Here is a 23,385-nt window from a genome sequence, read left to right as displayed (position 1 = left end):
TTTTACTTTGATCAACACCTAAATAATACATATTTGTTAATAATTTGGATGTATCACTTAATTTAATAATTTTTAAATTTAAATATGCATTATTTTTAATTTTTTTAAAAAAAACTATATCATTCTTAAAATTAACTCACAACCTCTCATGTTGTAATTTTCTTTTGAAATAACTCCAAATCCAGTGAGTTTACGTAAAAATATTACAAAAGACTTCTTCTTTTCTTTTCTTTCTTTTCTTTTTTTTTTTTTTGCAGATATATAAAAATTTAGAACACGTGTATATCAGTGATTACATATTTAATCAAAGTATTAGTAAATCAACGAATAGATATACAAATTATTAATGTTAATCAATGTGTAGGTGTAATAGAATTAATCAATATGTGAATAATAAATTTTTTAAGTATACTTTATTTGGGTTTTTTTTAGTTCCCGTATTAATACCTGAGAGTGATGATTTGAACCTCAAACTTTTTTGGTTGATGACATATACCATAATTAATTGATTTTTTAAGTTGACATATATTTTATTTGTAATTAATTTAAAAGATATGCTATATTTATAAATAATTTTTTAATAATACCTACTTATGAATATTTTAGAAAACTACAGTATCTATTCAAGTTTTTCATTCTTTAGGGTCCCTCTTTTGTTAAGTGATATCTTCAATCAGCCAAAGTGATCGTAGTTCAATGATGATTGACACATATGTCCGTTGTGAACTCAATCCCCTACCTCTACATATTATATTAAAAGAAGAGAAAAAAAAAGTAAAATCTCCAATCACGGTGGTTTAAATTTTTATAGTTCAAATTTATTATTTAAACTTCTTTTTTTGATCACGATGGTTTTCTTCTTTTTTTCCATGAAAGTTTGATCACGATGGTTTATACTTTAAGTTGGTTTTTTACATCTCTTTTATTATTCATGCTAAAAACATAAGATCTAATTTATTTCTCAATAAAAGTTATATATTTACCAAAAATAAGTATATAGCTGAGTAGTTGATGCATATTAGACTGATGTTCAATCTTTTCATTTTATATTTGTTATATAAAAAAAAGATGATATTCAAACTCATCGAAGCCTGAATTTCATTAGAGATATCAATATTAATTTTCTTTTTTTTTTCTTGACAAATATGGAGTATGAGATCTGAAATTCCCACTTCAAATGAATGAGTAAATACATTTACAGTTGAGTTAATATCAATAATAATATTAATAAAATACAAACTTCGGTTGATATTTGAAGAAATAATGAAAATAAACTCTAAAATTTTGTTTCAAACGTAACTTCCTGCTTCTTAATTGATTTACAAATCTGCATTTTTTTTATTAATATTTGTGATTTCCTTTTCTTTTTCTTTCTTATTAATTTTAGTATATCTCCTTCCATTTATGAGTTCTCTTTCAAAACTTTGAAGCAAATATTGCCTCCATACCAAAATAATAAGTTATTTCCTCATGGAAATGGTTCTGACTCACATTTATTATTTCTTTAGTTTTCAATTTTTTGAGAAATATGAGTTTGATAATCTATCTTTCCCAAATTTTTATATATCCATATATTTTTTCCATTTTAAAGAAACAATCCTAAAATAATATACAATTTTTGGAGGAAAAGTTAGGCCTTTGCTTTACATAGACAAACCAAAACAGACATTTGTCCAAGTGTGAAAAGTTATGCCCAAAGGTTGTTATGACAAAATCTATCAATTATCCCATGTGATTTCCTTGGCCAAGAGGGGAAAAAACAAGCTAAAACTTTTACACTAAGAAGAAACAATTAGATCATATTAATTATTTCATGTGCTTACCTTTAAAGTATATAGCTAGTCTAATATCACAAGGCCTTCTTGAATTAAAGTTGTTCGTCCCCTAGGAATGGCAGAATTACAAGGACATGAAGATTTGTAGTATCACATATCATGAAGTCTTGTATTCAAGTCTTGTGATGATTACAGTGTTATTCAACCCAAACAACGAACATTGATTATAGAGATCTACTTGCATCGATTTTGAAAAAGAAAAAGAAGAAGGAAAAAAAAACCCACCTTAGACTAAAGTCGAAATGTCTTCTTCTACTTCTACATTTTATCCTTCTCTCTTACTTCTTCTCCTTCCTGAACTTACTGTAATCTTCAACCAATTTATCTATAGCTTTATTCGTAAGATCTTCCATCATTACCTTCAAAACCTGTTCATTAAGAAACCTTAACAAACTTATTTGTGTAAATCAATCAAGTATATATACAGTGTGAGGATAAGTTACTATTCACTTTTTGATGTGACGTATTTTTGTTAATAATGAGTGGATTCGACTGAAATTTTTTAGGAAATAAAAATACGCCACATTATATAGAAAAGCTTCCTACCACTACAAGAATTTATTGCTTTCCCAACGAAAATTTTTCCAACGTTAAAAAAATCGTCGGGAGAAGTAATTTTCTCTCGACGAAAATAAAATAGTAGGGACAATTATACGTTTTGCGGACGTTACTATAGAAATGTTGGGAAAAAGTCTAGATTTGCCAACTTTTTTTACGGAATGTTGACAAATATTCGATTTCTTGTGACGTTTTACAAAAAACATTGGGAATATGGACGGATAAATTCAAACACACCAAAATTACGCAATAAATATTTCGACGTTTTAATAAAAACGTGGGGCAAATATCCCTTCTCTCGACGTTTTTACAAAAACGTTGGTGAATATCATTCATCCCCACGTTTTATTAAAAATGTGGGTCATTTTCTCGCAACAAAAATAAAATCGTAGGAACAATTATAAGTTTTGCCGACGTTTTTTGGCAATGTGCTTCCCCAATGCACTTCTAGCGACTTTTTTACCGACGAAGTTTTATGGTTGGGAGAAACTACCCCCAATGTTTTTTTGGTCTTTTCCTAACATATTATAGCATTAGAAAAAATTAAAATTCTTGCAGTGTACTGCAGAGAAATATTTTCTCTAAATAAAAAGGAAGGGATTCATGGGTTGTTTACCGTCTCAAAGATGCTTCGAAAAATGTCTTTCGGAATGAAACTCAGAGCCTGCGGGACAACAAAGGTGAAATTCATAAAGAATTGAAACTTAAGTCTACTTGTAGTTCCTCTTTTTTCACTGTAAATAGCTCCTTTGGAAGTAACATTGGCTGAAGATGGCCTATAGTTCCTATGGATGCCATTGATCTCCCAATTTGTCTGCACAAGAACACCAAAACAAACAGCATTTTTTTTTCTTTTTTTATTTTCATGGAAATTTAGCAAAATATGCTAATTGAAATTTGGGTTTTTTGAATGAAATGAAGAACATATATAATACCATTTCAAGGTGGAGAAGTTTTGTGATATGATGAGGAACATGAGGTGGGTAATCTTGGCCACTGGTTTTGGAGATTATTTTCATATCAATCACTGGCCATATCTTCAAAGACAGCAATTCCATTTTTGGCGTTTCAATTCTCCACTCTTCCTTCATTAATGTAAAAATATTCAACCAATGTTAGGCATGGATGTGACTGTTTTTTTATTTTTTATTTTTCAAGAGTGAAGTAAAGAAGAAAAGAGAATAGTGATCGTCAAAACGAGCATATATAGCTCTGTAGTAATTGATATATATCTCTAATTAAGAGATTGTGAGTTCAACCCCCTCTTCTCGATCTCTTAATTGTGTTATATTTCATGAAATTATATAAGATAAGATTTTAGAGTACTCTTTTCTCAAATTGAAATATTATATTATAGTAAGTGTTAGAATATAAGATTTGAAAATTTCTCGCTTTATCCTATTGTTGTTTTTTATTTTTTTTCATTTCTAAAATATAAGATTTTGCCCAAAGTTTCTAACTCTATCCGTATTTTTTTTTTCTTTTCCTCATTTCTTGTTTCATTTTCTCAAGAAAGAGAAATCAAACTATATATTTTACAGGTTTTTTTATCTTTTAATGAGAAAATTATTCTTTAAAATTATTTACTTTTTCTCTTAAATTATAAATTTAAAAAATTCAAAGTTTTACATTAAATTTTTAATTAAAAAATTGATGTATTTTATAAGTAAAAGTAATAAAATAATAACTTTATCTATATTTTTAAAAAGCTAGAAACAAAAACCAAACAAGAAATCAGATTTTAATGTTTCAAAAATTTGTAAATAAATTTTGATAAAGTTTCTTAACGATACAAAACAAGAAATAGCTAAGGACATAAATTTTAACCATCATAAACCAAGAAAATGTAAACAATTATCAAATTACACACAAGAAAATAGAAGACCAATTATCAAAACATTTTTCAAAAACGATAAACAAGAAACACAAACTTTACGAAACGACCCTAAGCAATTCCTCCCTTGGATCGATATCCGATCTGCAATCACATTCTATAAATCGAAACGGAACAGCTAGAAAAGAGAAGCTGAAGATAAAAAGATGATGAAAAAAAAAACCTGGTTGAGCTGTTGACTTTTTCCTGGAAATGTTGCCTTCAGCATTCTGGGTTTATCTTCCAAGTATTGATCAAAAGAAGCTTTCTAGAGAGAGAAAGAACTAAAAAGAATCAATAAATAATTAGTTTATGAAAAAAAAGAGAGAGAGAAGTAGAAAGAGGTGAGAGAAATATTATGTTCATACACCAGGAGACTCGTTAAGAGGTATATCACTGAAAAATCCCATAGAAAAAGATAACAAATTTTGATGCTGCTGCTGCGTTTTGGAGACTGCACAGAATTTGCAGCTCCTAATTATTTTCTGCTTCTTCTTCTTCACCATATTGAATCTGTTGTTCGACCTTTGTTCTCCATTTTCAACATGGAAATGTAGTAATTGAGTGGAAAATAAAGACATCATCGTTTTCTCATGACCATCGCGGTCTGTTAGTTTTTGGTCTTTTTAAAGCTTGTTAATTTTCAACAAAAAGGACACACCTTTGCCATTTTGTCGAAAATATTTGTTATTTATCCAAAAAAAAAATTGTTATATATATATCAAGAGAAGTGTATTTCCTTACACTAATTCAAATTCATATAAACAAAGTTGCGACTCTTATTACATGTGATTATGTGACAATTTAACTTAAGCCCTCGTTTACTTTAGAAAAAATTGAAATGAAAATCAATCGGAACAAGAATGTTACTCATTTGATGTTGTTTACTAGAAATTTTCTGATAGCAGAGATTGTTTACTAAAACTATATGGAATCCGATTAAGAATTCGATATAATATAATTCTTAGTATAACTGGCTCTTCCTTGTTTCTAACTAATTATAAATACTGTACTAATATTTTTAATTAAAATAATAATAAGTTTTAATTTACTTTATTCATAGAAAATATTTTTTTTACTATGACAATTTATTTAGTATTAACAAATAATAAATAATTAAAATAAAATTACATCAACTAAAATAATTTTTATTATAAATTCTAATATTTAATAATAATGAAATCTATTTTAATAATTTTTATTGATATTAATTAATAATTATAAAGTAAATTAAACAATATCCCAAAAACGCGCAGTCTCTCCTCCAAAAATAACTTCAGTAGAAGAACGCGTTAGATATTTACCTAAACCAGTTGGTCTTTAAAAAGATTAAATAGAAATTTGTAATATTTTATAATAAAGTGAAATAAATTTTTATTAGAAGAAAAATTATTAATAATATAAATAAATAACAAATAATAAAATTTTAAAATATTTAATTAAAAAGTTATGGGCCTAGATAGATCATGTAGAAAGAGTAAAAACTGTAAAATAATTATTATAGATACGTGGAGTCCATAAAATAAAGAATTTGAATGAGATTGGTGCGGTTTATGAAAAAATTGAATTATCCTTCTCAGAGAAGTGATTATTTAAGGTGGGTCCACCAATTAACTAGATTCCTATAATTTAGCAAAGAAATGAAAATTTTGATTCAATTCGGAAGATGAGCAGGAATTAATCATATGCCTAATAATCTTTCTAGGTTTGACTTTTTGCAAAAAAAAAAAAAAAAAAAAAAAAAGAAAACCAATATTATTAAGTCTATCGAACTCATGAGCATTTACGATGATCTTCTTGGACTTTGTTTCTTATTGCATCAACGAAAGTTCATAAATGACAATATTTTTTAGCCAACTTTAGATATTTTATTAGTTTAGATGAATGCTCGTCCATATAGTATATGATCAAATCTTGTTATTGAAATGTACTTCAAACCAAAGTTTAACAAACTACTTTGATTACTTCAAGTTGAATTGTCTAATTCGTTAGACTTTTCGTGGAGGAAACTCACCATTATTTAATTTTCGTAACGATATGTAATGTCAATATCCTCTCAAATAATTTCTTCCGTGGGACCAGGCTGTTTTTGTGTTAATTTCTAACGTGCAACAAAAAGTCTTTTTTATTGAAGGTATTTCTAAGCTTTTCTTTCTTTGTTTGATTAGTTAATTCTATTAATTTTTGTAAGAGAAGTTTTTTAATCGTGCTAGCTCAAACAATAATTTTATGGAAGTCATTGATTGTGCTCTGTAGATATAATTAACAAAAATACAAAAATTAATAAATATCAAACGTAAGTTCCAATCTTAAACACATCCCCATGTAAAACAACCTAACTTAAAAAGGTCAATTACAAAAGATAATAATAATTATAATACTAAAATTAAATCCTAAACTAAGGTCTAAAAAATTTTTTTCTCGTCACTTTTACGTCAATAATAATAATACTAATTCTTGTAACTTACTAATTTTATTCTATCCATATGAAGGTAATAAAAATCGAAAAGAAACCACAAATTCATGAATTTACAAGAGTTTAAAACTAACTTTGGAAAGCTAAGAAACATTCTTCCATATAATTATCATATTTGATTTTAAAAAATCCAAGTAGGACATTCATTATTTTAAGATAGAAGCCATAACCCATTTCAAGTTAAATTTCTAACCTCACCAGCAAATGCGTATAGAAATTAAATAGTAATTTTTCTAATTAGAATTGACATAAATGAGTCCATTAGAATTTTAGCCAAATTTTATATAAGTGATGAGATAGACTCTACACTATCAGCCACAAAGGAGGAAGAAGAGGTTCAAGTTCTTCATTCCCTTTTTGGTTTAAAAAAATAATTTGAATTAAAATTTGCCATTGAAGATCCTGACTAATGCTTAATAGTCGCCATCAAAGTTCCTAATTGATGCAAATTTCTACTGGCAATCTATCCAATTTTCTAGTAGTCTTATCAATAAATGTTACACGAAAGGTAAAGAAGTTTAGGACTAATGGTAACGATTTTGTATTTGGTTTTCTATTTTTTCAAAATATATATATCAAGAGTAAAGAAATTATACTTATTTACTAACAATTTGTTTTATATTTTTCACTTTTCTTAGAAAAAATTTTGAATTCTGGGTAATTGGCATTTTTTACCCCAAAAGGTTTTCTACTTGGACTTTTTAAATCCTTTCTAAAAAAACTTGTATATTTGTGACCCCTTGACATGTTTTTTTTTTTTAATTCTTTTTACTTTTAGCATTTGTAAAAGTACTAAAATGCCCCCGTTTTAAAACCACAATCTCAGACTCTATCTCAAACCCTTGCACGCCAGTCTCAGACTCCCACTTCTTCTACCACTCTCCAAGGTCTAGATTAAGTGTAAGGAGTTGAAAAAAATATTTAAGTACCTTAACTTCGATAATGACAAAGATGCAATGAAGATTAGTGTAGTGTAGTTTATAGAACTAGTCATTATAGGTAAGGAGGGGAAGCAGTTTATGGATACTATAGCCTCCTAGTGATTGTTGAGGATTAGGAGATGTTCTACAACTACGACTAGAGTACGACGACTTTTATAGGATTTTAGAACCTTCATAACGCACTAAGAGATAGACTAGCAACGTACCAGTAGAAGTCGAAGAATGACTCCAAACACATCGAGACTTACCGTCTGTATGATTTTTCACGTGCTTTTCTATAGTTAAAAATATATATAGTTATTTAACTTTTGATTGAACTGCATGCTTACTTTGACGTGATTGTACGTAAGAGCGTATGAGATATTTTGACATAAGCTCAATGACGATACCATTCCTCGACTGTTCCAATGGTCATGCACTTATCTCGTGGTTTTAATGTGCTAGCCACTAATGTATTCGAGTTGACCCATGTAAGTGATCACATTATAATATATCATGATATATAATATAATCATATACTTAACTTAGTATTTATTGCTCAGGAAAACTTTACATTGGTTTTTTTGCATACGAATATTAAATTACATTTGGAGATGACGAACACTGAACAATAGCACAAGGAACGTTATCATCAGTTATTTCCATTACACAAACTTTGGCTTTAGAATGATATACATATCTAATTATAATATCGAACTCTTCCGAATTTATACTACTTAATATATACACATATTAAAAATATTAGTACGTGGTTATCGTATCCACCATCAATCCTCTCATCGACTACCTACATAATCATTTTCATTAACCCTCCATTCACCGAAAATTATAAAGGCACACGGCATCCTGCAAACAAGATAAAAATAACGTAAGGTTATGAGATAATAGACCAAAAAAAACCATTAACATTGTCACAATCTAGTTTCGGGACAACATTATAAATCTTAGTCCATAGTTGTCAAGATTGGTCCGGGACAAGCTTGGCAATCTGGGTCCAAGATTGACAATTTTGTCTCGGATAAAGATTGGCAAACCCGAACTTTTATCTCAGACAAAGATTGGCAGGCCCGAACTAGGATTACCAACATTGGTCCTGGTCAAAGATTGGCAATCTGTGTCCAAAATTGCCCAATATTGTCAATCTTGGTCTCAGGTTGCCAGTTGTCCCGGACCAAAATGCCACAAGATTGAATTTTTCATAATCCTGAAGTACAATTAAATAAATCGTTTAGCTGGCCTTCTTCACGATCAGATGGGCAAGAGAGAATAAGAAATTTATGAAAAAAAAAAATAGCAATAATTCAAACAAGATCAGATATTTAAAGGAAAAAAAACTTTGTAGGATCTACCTTGCGAAAATGCGAGTTGCTATTGGACTGAAACTTGAACATCGTGGGAACAATGTTGAAACGTGATAAAAAATGTGAATTGTTTTTTGAATCGCCAAAAAGAAGAGAAACATGGGTATTCGGAATTTGAAGAGTTACTTATTATATTTGGCCAAGGGTTAATTGTTATACGGTGAGAATTTATTATCCTTATTTATTATAACATAAAAGATAAGTTAGAAATCTGGTAAAAAATAATAATAAATAAATAAACGAAGGCAAGTTAGTATTTTCACAAATGTCAAAGAGTGAAGAGTGGTAAAGAAAGACATTTCGAATGATCACAATACAAGTTTTGTTTTAAGAAAAAAAAAGGTCAAGTCCAAATAGAAATCCATTTGGGTTAAAAGTACCAATTATCTTTGAATTCTTAGCCAAAATCTAAAAAACAAAAATAAATTTTTAAAACAACATTTTTTGTTTTAAAATTTTACCTCAGATTTTAAAAAGTTGATTAAAAAACAAAAACCAAATAGTTATCGAATGTAATATTTGTGTGTTTAACAGACTATCTCTAAATATTTTTGGCATGTTTAGGAGCAATTTAATTCTACTTAAGTTGTTAGAACTTTCAATCACATTATATTTTGATCCTTGAAATATTCCCTTTCCAATAAAACATTCATAAAGATCCATTAATCAAGCTCAACAAAGTATTGAACTACTCATTCAAGTCCTTGTCCCTTGAACCGCTCATTTTGTGGCTTAAATAAAAGCATAAAGTACACACAAAGATGCCACATAAGATTTCTATTCAGTATCTTATAATATATGAAAATAAACTTTCATGCATTACATAAATTCACAATCTCAGGCTAGAAAAACCCCCATGGGATATGACACCATTTAGGATAAGTAAGCAACAGAGCTGCAAGATCTTTTAAAAGATGCCATCCTCAAGCAGAAAATGGGATCCTCGATGCCATCCTCTGGCATAGCCAAGGTCTTTCGACGTTGGGATCGATAAATTGATGCAGGAGGAACTCGTCAGTTTCTTCATCTACCAATTCTCTAGCCCAACACACTCTTTTCATCTGGCAACTACCCGGTCCGAAGCACCTGTACCAAAAAACATGAGTCTCTTCCTATCAGGTGATCTCGGCATTAGACAATGTTCTCCATTCATCGTATAAAGGTTGTCCCGAATTTGTAATAAGCATGTGCATTGTGGAACAATAAGGCGAGAAGGCATTAAACATTACGTACTTGTACTCGTAAAAGCAAGCAGTTCTCTCATTTTCGATTTTTCCCCAGTTGTCCCAGCCTGCTGGTTTGATGCATGCATCCATGTATGTGTAAGCAAAGACAACCCTCGCAAACGGGCCCCATGGTCGTCCAAGATGAATGTACGAATTCCCACCACTGCCCGTGATCACACATCTACATCAACAAAACAAAAAAAGTGTTCATTACAGATTTCCAAGGAGAAAAACAAGAAAAGGGACATGTAGAAGAATGTCGCAAGCAAATTTATATGCAGAAAATCAGAATCAGTTGAATATCACACTTTAAGAATCCAAGAACTAATGGAGATGGAGTTTCTTTTCCTCCATCAAATACAAAAATATATCTACAAGCCGGTATTGGTGCACAAATAAGACGTACCATAACCAAGTTAAGAGCCAACTGATGGTTTATAAATGACGGATGGGAAAGGTGAGGAGTCTAACATAAGGGGTGAAAGTTAGGAAACTAGATTTCTGGCCCAAATTAAGCGTTCAACGTTTCAACACTTATCTCAAAGTCAGATTCTCAGCTGCAAAGAACCATAAATTAGAGACCAAAGATCCAATATTCCTAAGTAATTCTCTCTTTTTTTAACACATCGTGAGCATTTGGACCAATTTATATACACCTCCACTAATCTCAAGAGACAATCACTTAACAATATTCCATTCCAAAAGAACTTATAGAAATTTAATAACTTAATAAAGATACAAAAAATTTAGAAAATGGACAAAATAACTATACTCATCCTAACATGGAAATGATATAATCACAACAACTACGGACAATTACACAAATCAACCAACACCAAAAGGATGACCATAAAGAGTTGTTGTCTAAAAAGAGATGATCCACACAATAGAGTCGAACATAATAATGTTCCAGTAATCTATGAGACACCAGATATTTGGTACAAGCGGAACAAAATTTCCTACTACGCACCTCAAGAACACATAACCTGTTGTCTCTTGAGAAGATTTCCTGCTCTGGGCAGTAATAAAGCCAGGCGACTTGCAGTGGACATGACAATGCTCCAACAGAGCAGTGCTATTACCAAATATGAAGTCCACACTTCCTTCAATGTAGCAATCCTTCAAATACTGTTTTCCATAATGTAGGTACAGAGTATCCTGCATCAAATTAAATGAGCAAAATGAAAACGTATGTAGATGTTTCCCGACGTTTCTGATGAAGACACAATAGCAGGCAATTGAACTACAGAAAGACTATCTACTGTGAGCTAAGGATATGGGCCATTTGAACCAGCCGAGGGATAGAGCTATCGATATTTCCAGCAGCCTCAAAGAGTAGATCCTGATAGAAAAGTTCTTTATGGTAAAAGGTGTTCTTCATACAGATTTTAACAGGGGTAAAAATAGATGTGATGATGTACTAGCTAAGTCACATAACCGTTCGATTAAGCCAGAAAATTCAGACCATTTAGTCTACAACAAAAACTAATTGGTTGTTCTTGAAATATTGGTTAACCTCTTGAACTAGCTGGCCATTAATCAATGAATTTCGTACCTGCCAGCCGAGAAACTTGCAATTGTAAAAGGCACAACGGTCTGCAGTAACTCTGATAGCCACAGCTTGGCCAGAACCCTGTGGAAAACAAAGAAGCCACACCACAACATAACTCAAAAATGGCAACTTCAGCGCAAATTTGACTGCATGAAGACCCTCATGCTACAAGTTCAAAATCAACCATAAAGTTTCAACTAAAAATGGCTATTGTTCCATCTCCATATCATTGGTATAAGTGAGAAAGTCAAATAAAAAACCGGAAGTAAAAATAAAACAATGAACAAAGAGCTCCCAAAATGGTACCTGTGGAGAAGAATTCTCAAAAGTGATATTCTCAGCAATGAAATCCTCTCCTTCCACAATTGTACTCCCGCAACCAAAAGTCCCAGTTCCTATGATACGAGAAGCCTGACCAGAGAGAGAGAGAGAGCCACATGGACATCATAATTTTGCAGATTAAACACAAACCCAGATGGGTAACGATAAAATAGTCATGAGGAACCGACTTGGTGGTGGTTAATTTTGGTGGCAGTATTGTCCCAGGTGAGGACAGTACTCTCAGGGCTCAAACCCGCGAATGTGATGAAATTCTTGGTCTTGGGCACGTACAGAGGCTGCCTGTAAATGCCAGGAGACACACGGATTACCGTCCGGCAAGTATTGCTGAATGGAACCGCGTCTATGGCTTCCTGCACCGTGCGGAAATCTCCACAGCCGTCGTGCGCCACTGTGATTACCCGGGGCGGGGCCGCCATGAATCTCTCACTCGAACCTCGCGCCTCTCCGTTGTTGGGAAGCGGGTTGAAGATGAAGACGAAATGGGGAGATAAAATCGAAGGAAAAGCGAAAGGACCCAATTTGGCATCGGATCGGATCCACAATCCATTACCTTTCGTCGGCAGCCCACAATATTCTTCCCTTGCTCTGATTGAACCGAGATGGCATCGGGACTCGGGAGACAGATTACCATTTACCAAATAGACGGAATTTTTTAAAAGAAAAAGAAAAAAAAATAGATGGAAATTTTCTTTTTGAGAGAAAATAGATGGAATTATATTTGTTGAAATAAAAAATCTGAATTTAAGGTTTGGATCTTCCTTCATTTTCTTCCTTTAAATGTGATTGTTTTCTTTTGGAATCTATGTTGATTTTCAATTTTTTAATTTTTAAAGACGTTATTTAACATTATAACTGAAAAATAATATTGTTATTTTTTATGAATTCTCCTCTATTTCATCTCTCTAACACATTTCTCCGGAGAAAAAAATTACAACTTGTACAGTTTTACAATTAAAAAAATACCATTAAATGAATTTGTGATTTTTTTAAAAAAATAAAAATTAGAAAAATATAAACAAAGTTTTATGAAAATAAAATAATAAAAAATAGACATCTAATATGCTAATTTTCCATTTTTTAGAAAAGAATATAAAACCAAAAACAAACAATAAAGAACGAGACCAAGAATTTGATCAAACAGTGGTATTATCTTCCATAATTGCTGCATCGTTTATTATGATAAATCGCATATATTAAAAAGTGGAAGACTCACATCACATATTCAAAAAATATTATCAGCTCAGGGTCTCAGAGAAAATACATATGATTTTTCAAAGTAAAAAATATTATCATGTGCATATTTCCCTTTCAAATTTCCAACTGCGAGTGTTCTTCAGAGTCCACAAATGCTTAGCAATTCAAGTCCAACATAAGTTGTCACGTCTAAACAACAAAATTAATTCTTTAAAAAAATGAGGAAAAAAAAGAACGAAAAAAATTTTCAGAAAAATTAGAGGGGGAGAGAGTTTATATGGGAGGAAAGAATCACAGCAACTTCTTCCTTTCAAAATATGTCTTGAGATGCCATAACTGTAAACCAGCCACAGACAAGCAAACTCCAAGTGATAGGAAACTGAAGGTGGCCATCTTTGCGTTAGTTGCTCTATTCAGCTGCTGCATTTCCTCCTCCCTGAAAATCGAACAGAAAGGAAAAATAATAATAATAGAGAATCAACCGCGAAAACGAGCATAGTTCAGCGATAATTGACATATATCTCCAACCAAAAGATTTTGAGTTCGATCTCCCAATCTCATGTATTGTACTAAAAAAATCACATCAACTCGGACAAAATGAATCTACAAGTTTCATCCTTACCAGAGCTTAACCTACAGAGAATGTACATAATATAAAGGCCACAAAGAAACGAAGGCCAAGGAACTAAATTCTCTCAACACCAAATTGCAACAAACTTTTGGGGAATTGCCCAAGGAATATCGCATTTAGCAGAATAAACTTTTCACTACGTTTTTTTTTTATCAAATTCTGTACGCTTTATAATGGATAACAAATAGATTGAGGCTCTAGAGATGCTGGCATTTCTTACATCTGAGATGCTACAGTTTATTAAACAGAGTGAGGCTCTTCAGAAACTTAGACATAAACTCAATTCATTACAATGTGTACCTTTCACGGAGATAAAACATCTCATCATGTATGGAGATGACAGTGTCATACAACTTCTTCAACTCGAGTTCCATTATCTAGTATAAGAGATGATGAACTATTTCATCAGATGACCATCTGACAGATTCTTATATCGAACAAAAAAAAAAAAAAGAGCACATCTTCTACATTAAGTAAGAGTTCCAAACAGAATCTCAAAAGATTCATATCAAAATAAGTTCTAAATACTATTTTGGTCTCTCGGCCTTGGTTCAACAAAAACCATATACTTTCAAAACGTTTATTTTGATCCCTATAATTTATACTTTCAACTTTTATTCATTTTAGTTACTACACTTTCCAAACATCCATTTTAGTTCCTACACTCTTAAAAAATGGTCATTTTGGTCCTTTTATTATTTTTTTATCTCATTTATTTCGATCAAAATTAAATTCTTGAAATATAGCTATAAATTTGTATTAATATGCAGCCACCGTAATGTCCACAATTCAGTGTTATTTGAAACATGACACAACATCATGCAAGATGAGTTGTTTGAAGGATATTGTGACGAAGTTGACCTCAATATTCAGTAACAATTCTTAGCCTAAAGAAAGCATAATTATGAAGAACACCAAACAATGTGCAAATGCATCCATGTCTATGCCAGAACCAAGATGAGAGATTTCAGAACGTACTTCAATCTGCCCTTTCTTAGCAACCTTGGACCAATCCCTAGAAGAAACACCGGACTTCCAATCAAAATCAACTGTTACTGTGGCTGGGGGCTTGTGTTCCGGGGCCCAAAAGCAAGTAGTATAATCACCGGACTCGGCCGCAGTGAACGCGAAATTACCCGTCTCCACATTATCCGAATTATGATACGTGTTGCCTTGAGGCGAACTCACCTAGCAAGAATCTCCATTACAACAGATTAATCATCTAAACAAATTCCATCCAAAATCAGTAAAATTATAGAAATCCAGAAAAGAAGTACAGAGAGATCAAATTGAGAAACACAAGCAGAGAAACAGCTTAAAGATAACACAACCCCATATCATTTGTGGACAAAAGTAGTCGTTTAACTTGCTTGGACATTGAAATGTAAAAGCTCAACGAAGAACGAAATTTGCAGACAATACAGGGAGAATAAACCATTAACATGTGGCTTTGCATGAAAAAAACAATAAACCCAAAACCGAAAAACACATTCGGAAAATTTAGGTTTGGATTGGAATACCCTGACAGTGATCTTGTGGGATTCGGGGACAGGAAAACCATCGTTGAGATTAACCACCGAATATTTGCCGACAGTCATAGCATTGGTCTTAATGTCATCGGAAATGCATTTGGTGGCGCCCGATTGAAGATCGAATCGCATCGAGTAAGCAACGGTGGACATAAGCCCCAATAGAATCGAAACCAAGAAACTCCACTTCGGCATCTTCATCTGGCTCCGGCAGTGGAAACCTATGGCTCAGTTAGGGTTTCGGGAATCGATTAGAAACTTCAGATTTTGGTTGGATGCAACCCAGAAGAGATCATCAAAGCCTTTCGAGATGGCGAAGATCTGCTGGCGAAGGCCAAAGAACGACGGAGTTCAGTTTCCTTTCAAACACGTCCGAGAATTCAATTAACGTAAAATAAATATTTATTTTCTCAATCCAGAGGACTTTATTGAACTTAAAAAAATAAATAAATAAAATTTTACAAGAATATAATACTTTAAATCGAATACAGATTCAAATGTAATATAAAATATATTATATAATTAAAAAACGAAAATGTCATAATAACAATTTATTTTTAAAAAAAAATAAAAGTTCGTAATATCTTTAAAATACATACTAAAGCAAAATGTCTCCATACTATTTATTTCATAATATGCTATAGCTAATGCTTTTCCCTTTTTTTCCTTTTTTTAATTCAATAATACGTAAAAATAAAGATTCAAATCTTAAATTCTTTGGTCGATGATTTAAATCTTAACCAATTAAACTATGTTCAAGTTAGTCCTAAAGTTAAGGTGAGATGTAATGTACAAAATAATATTTTTTGAAAGTCTAGAGATTAAAATTGGCAATTTTTCTAATACTGAGGTGGGAGATCAATCTCATAATCTCATATATATGTCAATTATCACTGATGAGTTAGACCTGCTTTTGCAGGTATAGATAAGTTATTATTTTAATATTTATGAGTGATTTTAACATGACCAAAATTACATTTATCATTCTATCTAAAATAATAATATCTGACAATAATATAGGGTGATTTTGGCACTCCAAACATCCTCTTAAATAGGGTTGATAAATGCTTTATGAGTTAAAAACTTAATTTTCTTTTTCAAATTGTTTGAAAATATATTTTCCTTTTTAAATTTTTATATTAATTTAAGATTGTAACACATTTGAATCAACTACGATTTTGGTGCATCTAAGAATTATATTTTATAAAGTGTTTATCAAATAACCATTTAAGAAGTTGATTTTCGAGAAACGAAATGGTCCATTGAAGTTAATTTCAATGTAAAGTCGTAATCATACAGCTGTGGAGTTTTTAAAGCAAAGGTCCATTTGAATTTTATTTTCGAGAAATGAAAATATTTGTAACATCTTGTGCTATTTTGCCATATTGTCAAGTTTTTTTTTTCCTTTGAATATATCACGTGGGGTGGGAGATCGAACTTACAACTTCTTGGTTTATAACTTCTTGATTTTGGATTTTGAAGGATCTTGATTTTCTAGGTTTGAACTCCCTAAATTCTATTGTGAGTATCTTTAATTTTGAGGTCACGGTAAATCTAGCATAGTTTGCATAGATAATTGATAAATAAGTCCTGATTTTTTATTGTCGTTTTAGTACAATCATTTGGATGTTAGGTCAGAAGTATATATCTCGAATAGTTGAGCTAAGTTTAAGTTTACCTAAATTTTTCAAAAAAAAAAATTAATACCAAGCATGTATGATGGTTTAAGAAAGACCAGCCATTTTTTCCAATAACTATACCTACTTTAATTCACACCCATTAAAGATTTAATTATGAATTGATTATCCATTTATTTTCGGGTTTGAAAAACATTTTGATTTTTTTCTCCTTTTTACTACAAATAATGGATTTGTCTGTGATTTTTTTGTAGTCTTGTTGGGATCGGGTATTATATTAGGAATTATAGAAGTACTACTCTTAACAAATTCATTTATTTTGCCTTTTCGTTGGTACTGATTCTTGTTTTTAACTACTACTAAAGAAAGAAAGTTGCATTTGAATTTTTCTAAGGACTCTGCATTCAATCATCCCAAATATCAATCTTTGAGAGTATACGTAATAAATATAGCCCTACCAACTCTATCAACATAGTTTATCTTTCAACAGTCATTTGGGCTATATCTCATTCATTATAATTTTCTTCAATCTCTGAACTTTGCTCCCATAATTTTCCTCGACAAAATCGTATCATCATCGTCAATCTGAACTGTATTGTTTCTGGACAGTCTAATAGAATTTTCTTTCCCAGAAAGCAGCGTGTTTGATAAATGCTGCTGTCCAACTTAAATGCGACCTTCACCAATGGGTGTTGCAATTGCAAGAACTTATCAATTCGCACACCAAGTTGATTGTGTAGTAATTATGTAGGGCATTGACATACTAAAAACTACTATTCCTATGCTATGGTGTATGGATATACTCTCATTTATTGTTATCCGTGTCATTTTAAGAATGACAACGAGTCTAACACAAAATTCATAATGAAATAAAGGGGTACATAACTCGTAAGTACTAAAAATTTTTCGATATTATAAAATACTACTCTCATTCATTATCGTCTGTTTCAAGTCGAGCAACATTAAATAATTCAAGAAGAGAAATTCATATTGCGGATGGAAGGACAGTAGTACGAGATAATTACTTAAAATTTAAAGTATATATCTCAATAAAAAAAGTGATAAGTTCGAATCTCTATCTCCCGCACAGTTGAACTAAAAAGAAGAGCATGTCTCTAATAATTGTCAATTGGCTTTGCCAAGGCCATCTTTAGTTATAGCAATACTCTCCAAATAGGTGAAGCAAGCAGCGGAGCTCTGCTTTCTAAACACTCTAGAGGCAGATTTTGGGTGAGCTAAAGATGAAGTTTGGGAAGGAATTGTTGTCCCAAATGGTGCCAGAATGGGAAGAAGCATATTTGGATTACAGTCAACTGAAAACAGTGTTGAAAGAGGTCAGCCGGGTGAGAGAGGCAGAGAGATCGGAGGGGCCAAGCAAGTTGAAGAGGAGAAGGTCTCTGTACAGAGCATTCAGTGGGCTAACAGGGGGCAGGAATGCTCCAAGGAAGCAGGAGGATGCAGCAATACGTACAAATATAGTTCAGAGAGGGCCTGAAGAGTGCTACCAGAGCATGTTGTTTGCGTCGTCATTGGAGCAAGGGGGCGAAAATGAGGAGGCGTTCTTTAGGATGCTTGATGATGAGTTCAACAAAGTGGTGGGGTTTTTCAACAAGGAGGTGGCGGAACTGATGCTGGCGGCGGAGGAGTTGAGCAAACAGATGGATATCTTGATTGCTCTGCGGATTAAGGTGGAAAAGCCAGATGTTGCCTTTGAGGATTCTGATGAACATGTCAATGCCAGAACTCGACGAGGTAAGTGAAACTTTCAATTCTGCATCTAATAAGTTCATGTTGTCAAGTCCGTCAGTTTAAACGGTTTGTATCATGGACATAAAACTAAAACTTTAAAGATTTATTGGAAACATTTTAGACTGGGGAACTATAAAAACTACTTTTTGTATGGTCGAACAACCATTTTTTGGGGGTGAGCCCTTCTGTGAGCCATCTCATCTTACTTGAAACGTGCACGGTGGGGTGGGCTCGAACAACCATCCTGCACAAGACATTGCAATGCTACCCGCCATCCTTGTGGCGTGTATGTGCCCGAGGTCTAAGCTAGCCTCACTGTGATAGCCACAACTTTAAAAAGTTCAAAAACTTGTCAGAAACTCTTTTGAATAAACAAAATAAATAAATAAGCTAAGTAACAAACTTCTTATGTAACCTTAAATACAAAACCAGTAAAAATATCAATGTTAGAACACACGATATAAAGTTGAATCGTTCTTTATTACTGACTAGATCATGTTTTTGAAGGACGGTCACGCTTGGAGGTAACTCAAGAAGTGGAGATGGCTGAGGAAGCACGTTTGGAAGATAAGGAAACAAATGAAGCAAAAGGTTATCGCAGGAAGGCTCATCATACCATTCGAGGACTCAAACCAACTTCATTAGAATTGTTGCCCCAAATACGGATTAGTGTCCCTCCTGAAACACCAATATCGACTCTAAAATGCATGCTCACGAGTTCCAAATCAGAATTGTCGTATAATAAGACAGAGCTGAGGAAGGCAGAAGAATTGATGACTCGGGCTTTCATCGAATTCTACCAAAAGCTTCAACTTCTACTAGGCTATAGGTAATCCACGAGTCTTGATATCATAGAGAAGTAATTATATCTCTTCATCATTGTTGAATTTGTCAAACTATGAATGGTGCTATTCCTTATGAATCTGCAGCTTCTTGAATAAATTGGCTGTTTGGAAGATCATGAAGAAGTATGATAAGGTTTCAACAATTTCCCAGTCTATATATTTGAGGTAAACAATCTTGTTTTTCTCAGTGATTCTGATTTTTTATGTATGCAGATTACATCACGTAAAGCATCGAAGGCCTACTTAGAAATGGTGGAAAAGTCTCCTATTGGCAGCACAGTTGAGGTCTGATGGGATCCTTGAAACTGAATTGTGGTTTAAACTTTAAAGTCCTTTTTCAAAATGTTTCTGTACAAAAACAGGTCACAAAGCTGATTGAAAGAGTGGAGGCTGTTTTCATTAAGCACTTTGCAAACGGGAACCGTAGAAGAGGGATGGACATTTTGAGAAGAAAAATCAGAAGGGAAAGACATGAAATTACATTTTTCTCCGGTGATAACACTTGTTACAGCAAAAGCTGATGTCTTTCAAGCTTTATTTCAATGTTATGTGTTCCCAAATTTGAATTGGATATCTGTAGGTTTGCTCTTTGGCTGCTCGATTGCACTTATGGTGGCCATCGGCGTGATCATACACCTAAGAAACATCTTTAGGAGTGAAGGGCGGGGACGGTACATGGATAACATATTCCCTCTCTATAGGTAAATTTCAGATGGCCAACATGCACCTGGTGACGTAGCTAATCGAGTATTAGAGGAGTAGCTCACTTATATTATAAATCCTTGTTAGGTTTATCATCTTTCCAATGTGGGATCCTTAACATAACCCCTTAAAATGGTACCTCTTTTGGGTTCACCCATCTTACCCCAATCTCATTTTTTAACCGAATGCTCATTTGAGTTTTTAAATTTTGATATCATATCAATATTCATGAGGTTCCATTTCAAAATCAATTGACAATGAGAGGGGTAGTCTACTTATATTAGAAATCTATCTTTTCAACGTGGGATCCTAACAAATTATTTCCTTTTTCAGCTTTTTCGGATTCATCATCTTGCACATGTTGATGTACTCTGCAAATATATACTTTTGGAAGCGTTACCGTGTAAATTACACATTTGGCTTCAAGCAAGGAACGGAGTTGGGTCACCGAGAGGTCTTTTCTCTGAGTTCAGGTCTTGCAGTGCTCACATTGGTTTGTGTTCTCTCCAATTTGGACATGGAGATGGACCCAAAAACCATAAGCTTTGCAGCCATAACTGAATCAGTCCCTCTGATCCTACTCACTGTAAGCAGTACTTGTCTCAAATATTTCTGTCCAAAAAGCCATGTCTGAACTGAACTGAACTCATTTTGTAGGCACTTCTTTTTATACTATTTTGTCCTTCCAACATCATATTCCGTTCCAGCCGCTTCTTCTTCATTCGTAGCGCATTTCATTTGGTCTGTGCTCCATTCTACAAGGTAGTCAGAGGAAGAGAAGTTTTACATTTAAACATTTCTACTTTTTGAACACAAAATGTACAGTAAGTACTCATTTGAATCTTCATTCATTTTGTCTTCAGGTTACCCTCCAAGATTTCTTCTTGGCAGATCAGCTCACTAGCCAGGTTTGACACTAACCTTCTCTAAAAATTGATATCTTTCATTCTCCTGAGGAACTTCAAAATCTATCCAATAAATTCAGATAACTGAAAATTGGCTGTCCTAAATTTATGCACCAAAGCTAACACAGTTACAACTTCACGTCAGGTACAAGCCTTCAGAAGTCTAGAATTCTACGTCTGCTACTACGGGTGGGGCGACTTTATACGAAGATCGAATAGGTGCTACGAGAGCAAAATTTTTGAAGCTTTTTACTTTGTTGTTGCAATTATTCCATATTGGATTCGTACTCTTCAGGTAATCGGCTGGTTTAGCGATGTCTTCTCTATTTGTGTAACTTCATCAGAGCTAATATTGCTCCATGCTTGCAGTGTGTTCGACGATTGGTCGAAGAGAAAGACTTGGAGCATGTATTTAATGGACTGAAATACTTCTCAACTATTATTGCAATTGCAATGAGAACAGGCCATGATTTGAATATAGAATGATTTGGAGAATCTTGGCTGCAGTTAGTTCTGCTGTTGCAACAATTTCAGGCACATATTGGGACATAGTCAAAGATTGGGGTCTTCTACAACGGAACTCCAAAAATCCATGGTTGAGAGACAAACTATTGATATCCAACAAAAGTGTTTACTCTGCAGCAATTGTAAGGATGTTACTGTGTTTGAGACCAACTTGATAAACTATTTTATTTTTGGTTTTCTGTCTTTCAAAATTAAGTTTATCTACTTATACCTTTGTGTTCTTGTTTTGTTTTCTACTTTTAAAAGAGTTTTGAAAACTAAAAGACAAATTGTCTTTGAAATCTGGATTGCAGGGACTGAATATCTTGCTGAGACTTGCTTGGATGCAGTCAGTGTTAAATTTTAGGGAAGCTCCATTCGTTCATAGACAAGCCTTAATTGCCATTGTTGCCGCGTTGGAAATTATTCGACGAGGAATATGGAATTTCTTCGGGTATGTTCTACTTTCATTGATGATGTCAGTAGAAGCAGAGAATGGATCAAAGTACTAACTAACAAGAGCTTGATTTTGTACTTGTCAGGATGGAGAATGAGCACCTAAACAATGTGGGGAAGTTCAGGGCATTCAACTCTGTGCCTCTTCCTTTCGAATATGACAACGACGAGATGAGAACTCGGCTATGATTATGAACTCGGCTTGGTTTTCTTTTCTTTTAGTTGTTGTCCCTTTGGTGTGCCATAAAGTGAAAGAGAGAAAAAAGAGGTTACACAGAGTATCTATAAGAGGGAAAAAGAAATAAAGGCATTCAGATGTAATTTCTTCAGAACAAATGGAGTGAATCTTTGAAAGTTGAAACATAGATGAATTTATTTGATAACTCAGTTCATTTGCAATGTGGAACCACATCAGATGAAGGCATAACATTGGAACTGTGAAGAACTTATATAGTTGACTCTACAAAATTAGATATCTCTTATTCAGCTTATGTAACATGTATTTATTAAACCAACAACAAGAAGCATGCAAATTCATGAAGAATTGCCAAAAAAATACAAGAAAGAAATAGAAGAAGAAAACCTGAGATCGAATAACAAACTCTTCCTCTTTTAACAAACTCTTCCTCACGGTCACAGACTCGTGGAATTACTAGGAAATGCGTTTTTTTTTAACAACACGTGGGAGGGGCGATGCGGTTTTGAAGATATATTATCAATTACAGTTGAACTATACTCACTTTGACACGAAATGTACCTCATTTCCAGATAAATTTTACATTTTTAGTGACTTTGTTTTTATTAGAACACAGTGATGAAGAATTGAAATGACACGATTTAACTCTTAAACTATGTTCCGCCACATTTTTAGCTGCATCTCTAAATTTGGTATCTAATAAAGTTTGAGATTTTTTATAAAAAAATCATGGATTTATTAGATATAAAATTGAAAAGCAATGGTTTTATAAGACACAAAATTGTCCAACAAGTTCATGGATTTTATAAAATATCAAACATGATAAAAATTTATTAGAAGTAAAATTAAAAATTCAAAGATTTAGTAGATGTT

General features: G+C 32.7%; 4 protein-coding genes across 4 annotated transcripts; 1 reads left to right on the top strand and 3 right to left on the bottom strand.

Annotated features, from left to right (window-relative positions):
- Nucleotides 1–1,779: 1,779 nt before the first annotated feature.
- LOC111006493 (uncharacterized) lies at nucleotides 1,780–4,929 on the bottom strand. Its single transcript, XM_022278466.2, has 5 exons — nucleotides 4,635–4,929; nucleotides 4,451–4,534; nucleotides 3,329–3,478; nucleotides 3,010–3,207; nucleotides 1,780–2,203 (listed from the first exon to the last, which is right to left on the bottom strand). Exons 1-5 carry the CDS (start codon nucleotides 4,848–4,850, stop codon nucleotides 2,114–2,116), a joined length of 738 nt encoding a protein of 245 aa, XP_022134158.1. The 5' UTR covers nucleotides 4,851–4,929; the 3' UTR covers nucleotides 1,780–2,113.
- A 4,777-nt stretch (nucleotides 4,930–9,706) lies between these two features.
- PME31 (pectin methylesterase 31) lies at nucleotides 9,707–12,766 on the bottom strand. Its single transcript, XM_022278655.2, has 6 exons — nucleotides 12,332–12,766; nucleotides 12,129–12,233; nucleotides 11,826–11,903; nucleotides 11,241–11,428; nucleotides 10,278–10,451; nucleotides 9,707–10,130 (listed from the first exon to the last, which is right to left on the bottom strand). Exons 1-6 carry the CDS (start codon nucleotides 12,578–12,580, stop codon nucleotides 9,968–9,970), a joined length of 957 nt encoding a protein of 318 aa, XP_022134347.1. The 5' UTR covers nucleotides 12,581–12,766; the 3' UTR covers nucleotides 9,707–9,967.
- Nucleotides 12,767–13,431: 665 nt separating this feature from the next.
- LOC111006738 (transmembrane emp24 domain-containing protein p24delta9) lies at nucleotides 13,432–15,918 on the bottom strand. Its single transcript, XM_022278820.2, has 4 exons — nucleotides 15,510–15,918; nucleotides 14,968–15,177; nucleotides 14,290–14,366; nucleotides 13,432–13,794 (listed from the first exon to the last, which is right to left on the bottom strand). Exons 1-4 carry the CDS (start codon nucleotides 15,717–15,719, stop codon nucleotides 13,650–13,652), a joined length of 642 nt encoding a protein of 213 aa, XP_022134512.1. The 5' UTR covers nucleotides 15,720–15,918; the 3' UTR covers nucleotides 13,432–13,649.
- Nucleotides 15,919–18,230: 2,312 nt separating this feature from the next.
- On the top strand, nucleotides 18,231–22,703 carry LOC111006457 (phosphate transporter PHO1 homolog 9-like). The gene is given in 14 exon segments (XM_022278409.2): nucleotides 18,231–18,907; nucleotides 19,412–19,733; nucleotides 19,834–19,882; nucleotides 19,963–20,034; nucleotides 20,112–20,241; nucleotides 20,330–20,450; nucleotides 20,785–21,037; nucleotides 21,109–21,213; nucleotides 21,315–21,359; nucleotides 21,502–21,651; nucleotides 21,726–21,822; nucleotides 21,825–22,003; nucleotides 22,175–22,314; nucleotides 22,403–22,703. Coding segments are annotated over 14 exon segments (2,277 nt in total). The 5' UTR covers nucleotides 18,231–18,396; the 3' UTR covers nucleotides 22,506–22,703.
- Nucleotides 22,704–23,385: the final 682 nt, after the last annotated feature.

Source organism: Momordica charantia (genome assembly GCF_013281855.1).
Source record: "Momordica charantia cultivar OHB3-1 chromosome 4 unlocalized genomic scaffold, Mcharantia_2.0 BLBB01000004.1, whole genome shotgun sequence".
Classification (NCBI taxonomy): domain Eukaryota; kingdom Viridiplantae; phylum Streptophyta; class Magnoliopsida; order Cucurbitales; family Cucurbitaceae; genus Momordica; species Momordica charantia.
The sequence above is the reverse complement of the archived record's forward strand: the minus strand, read 5'-3'. Positions and strand labels throughout refer to the sequence as shown.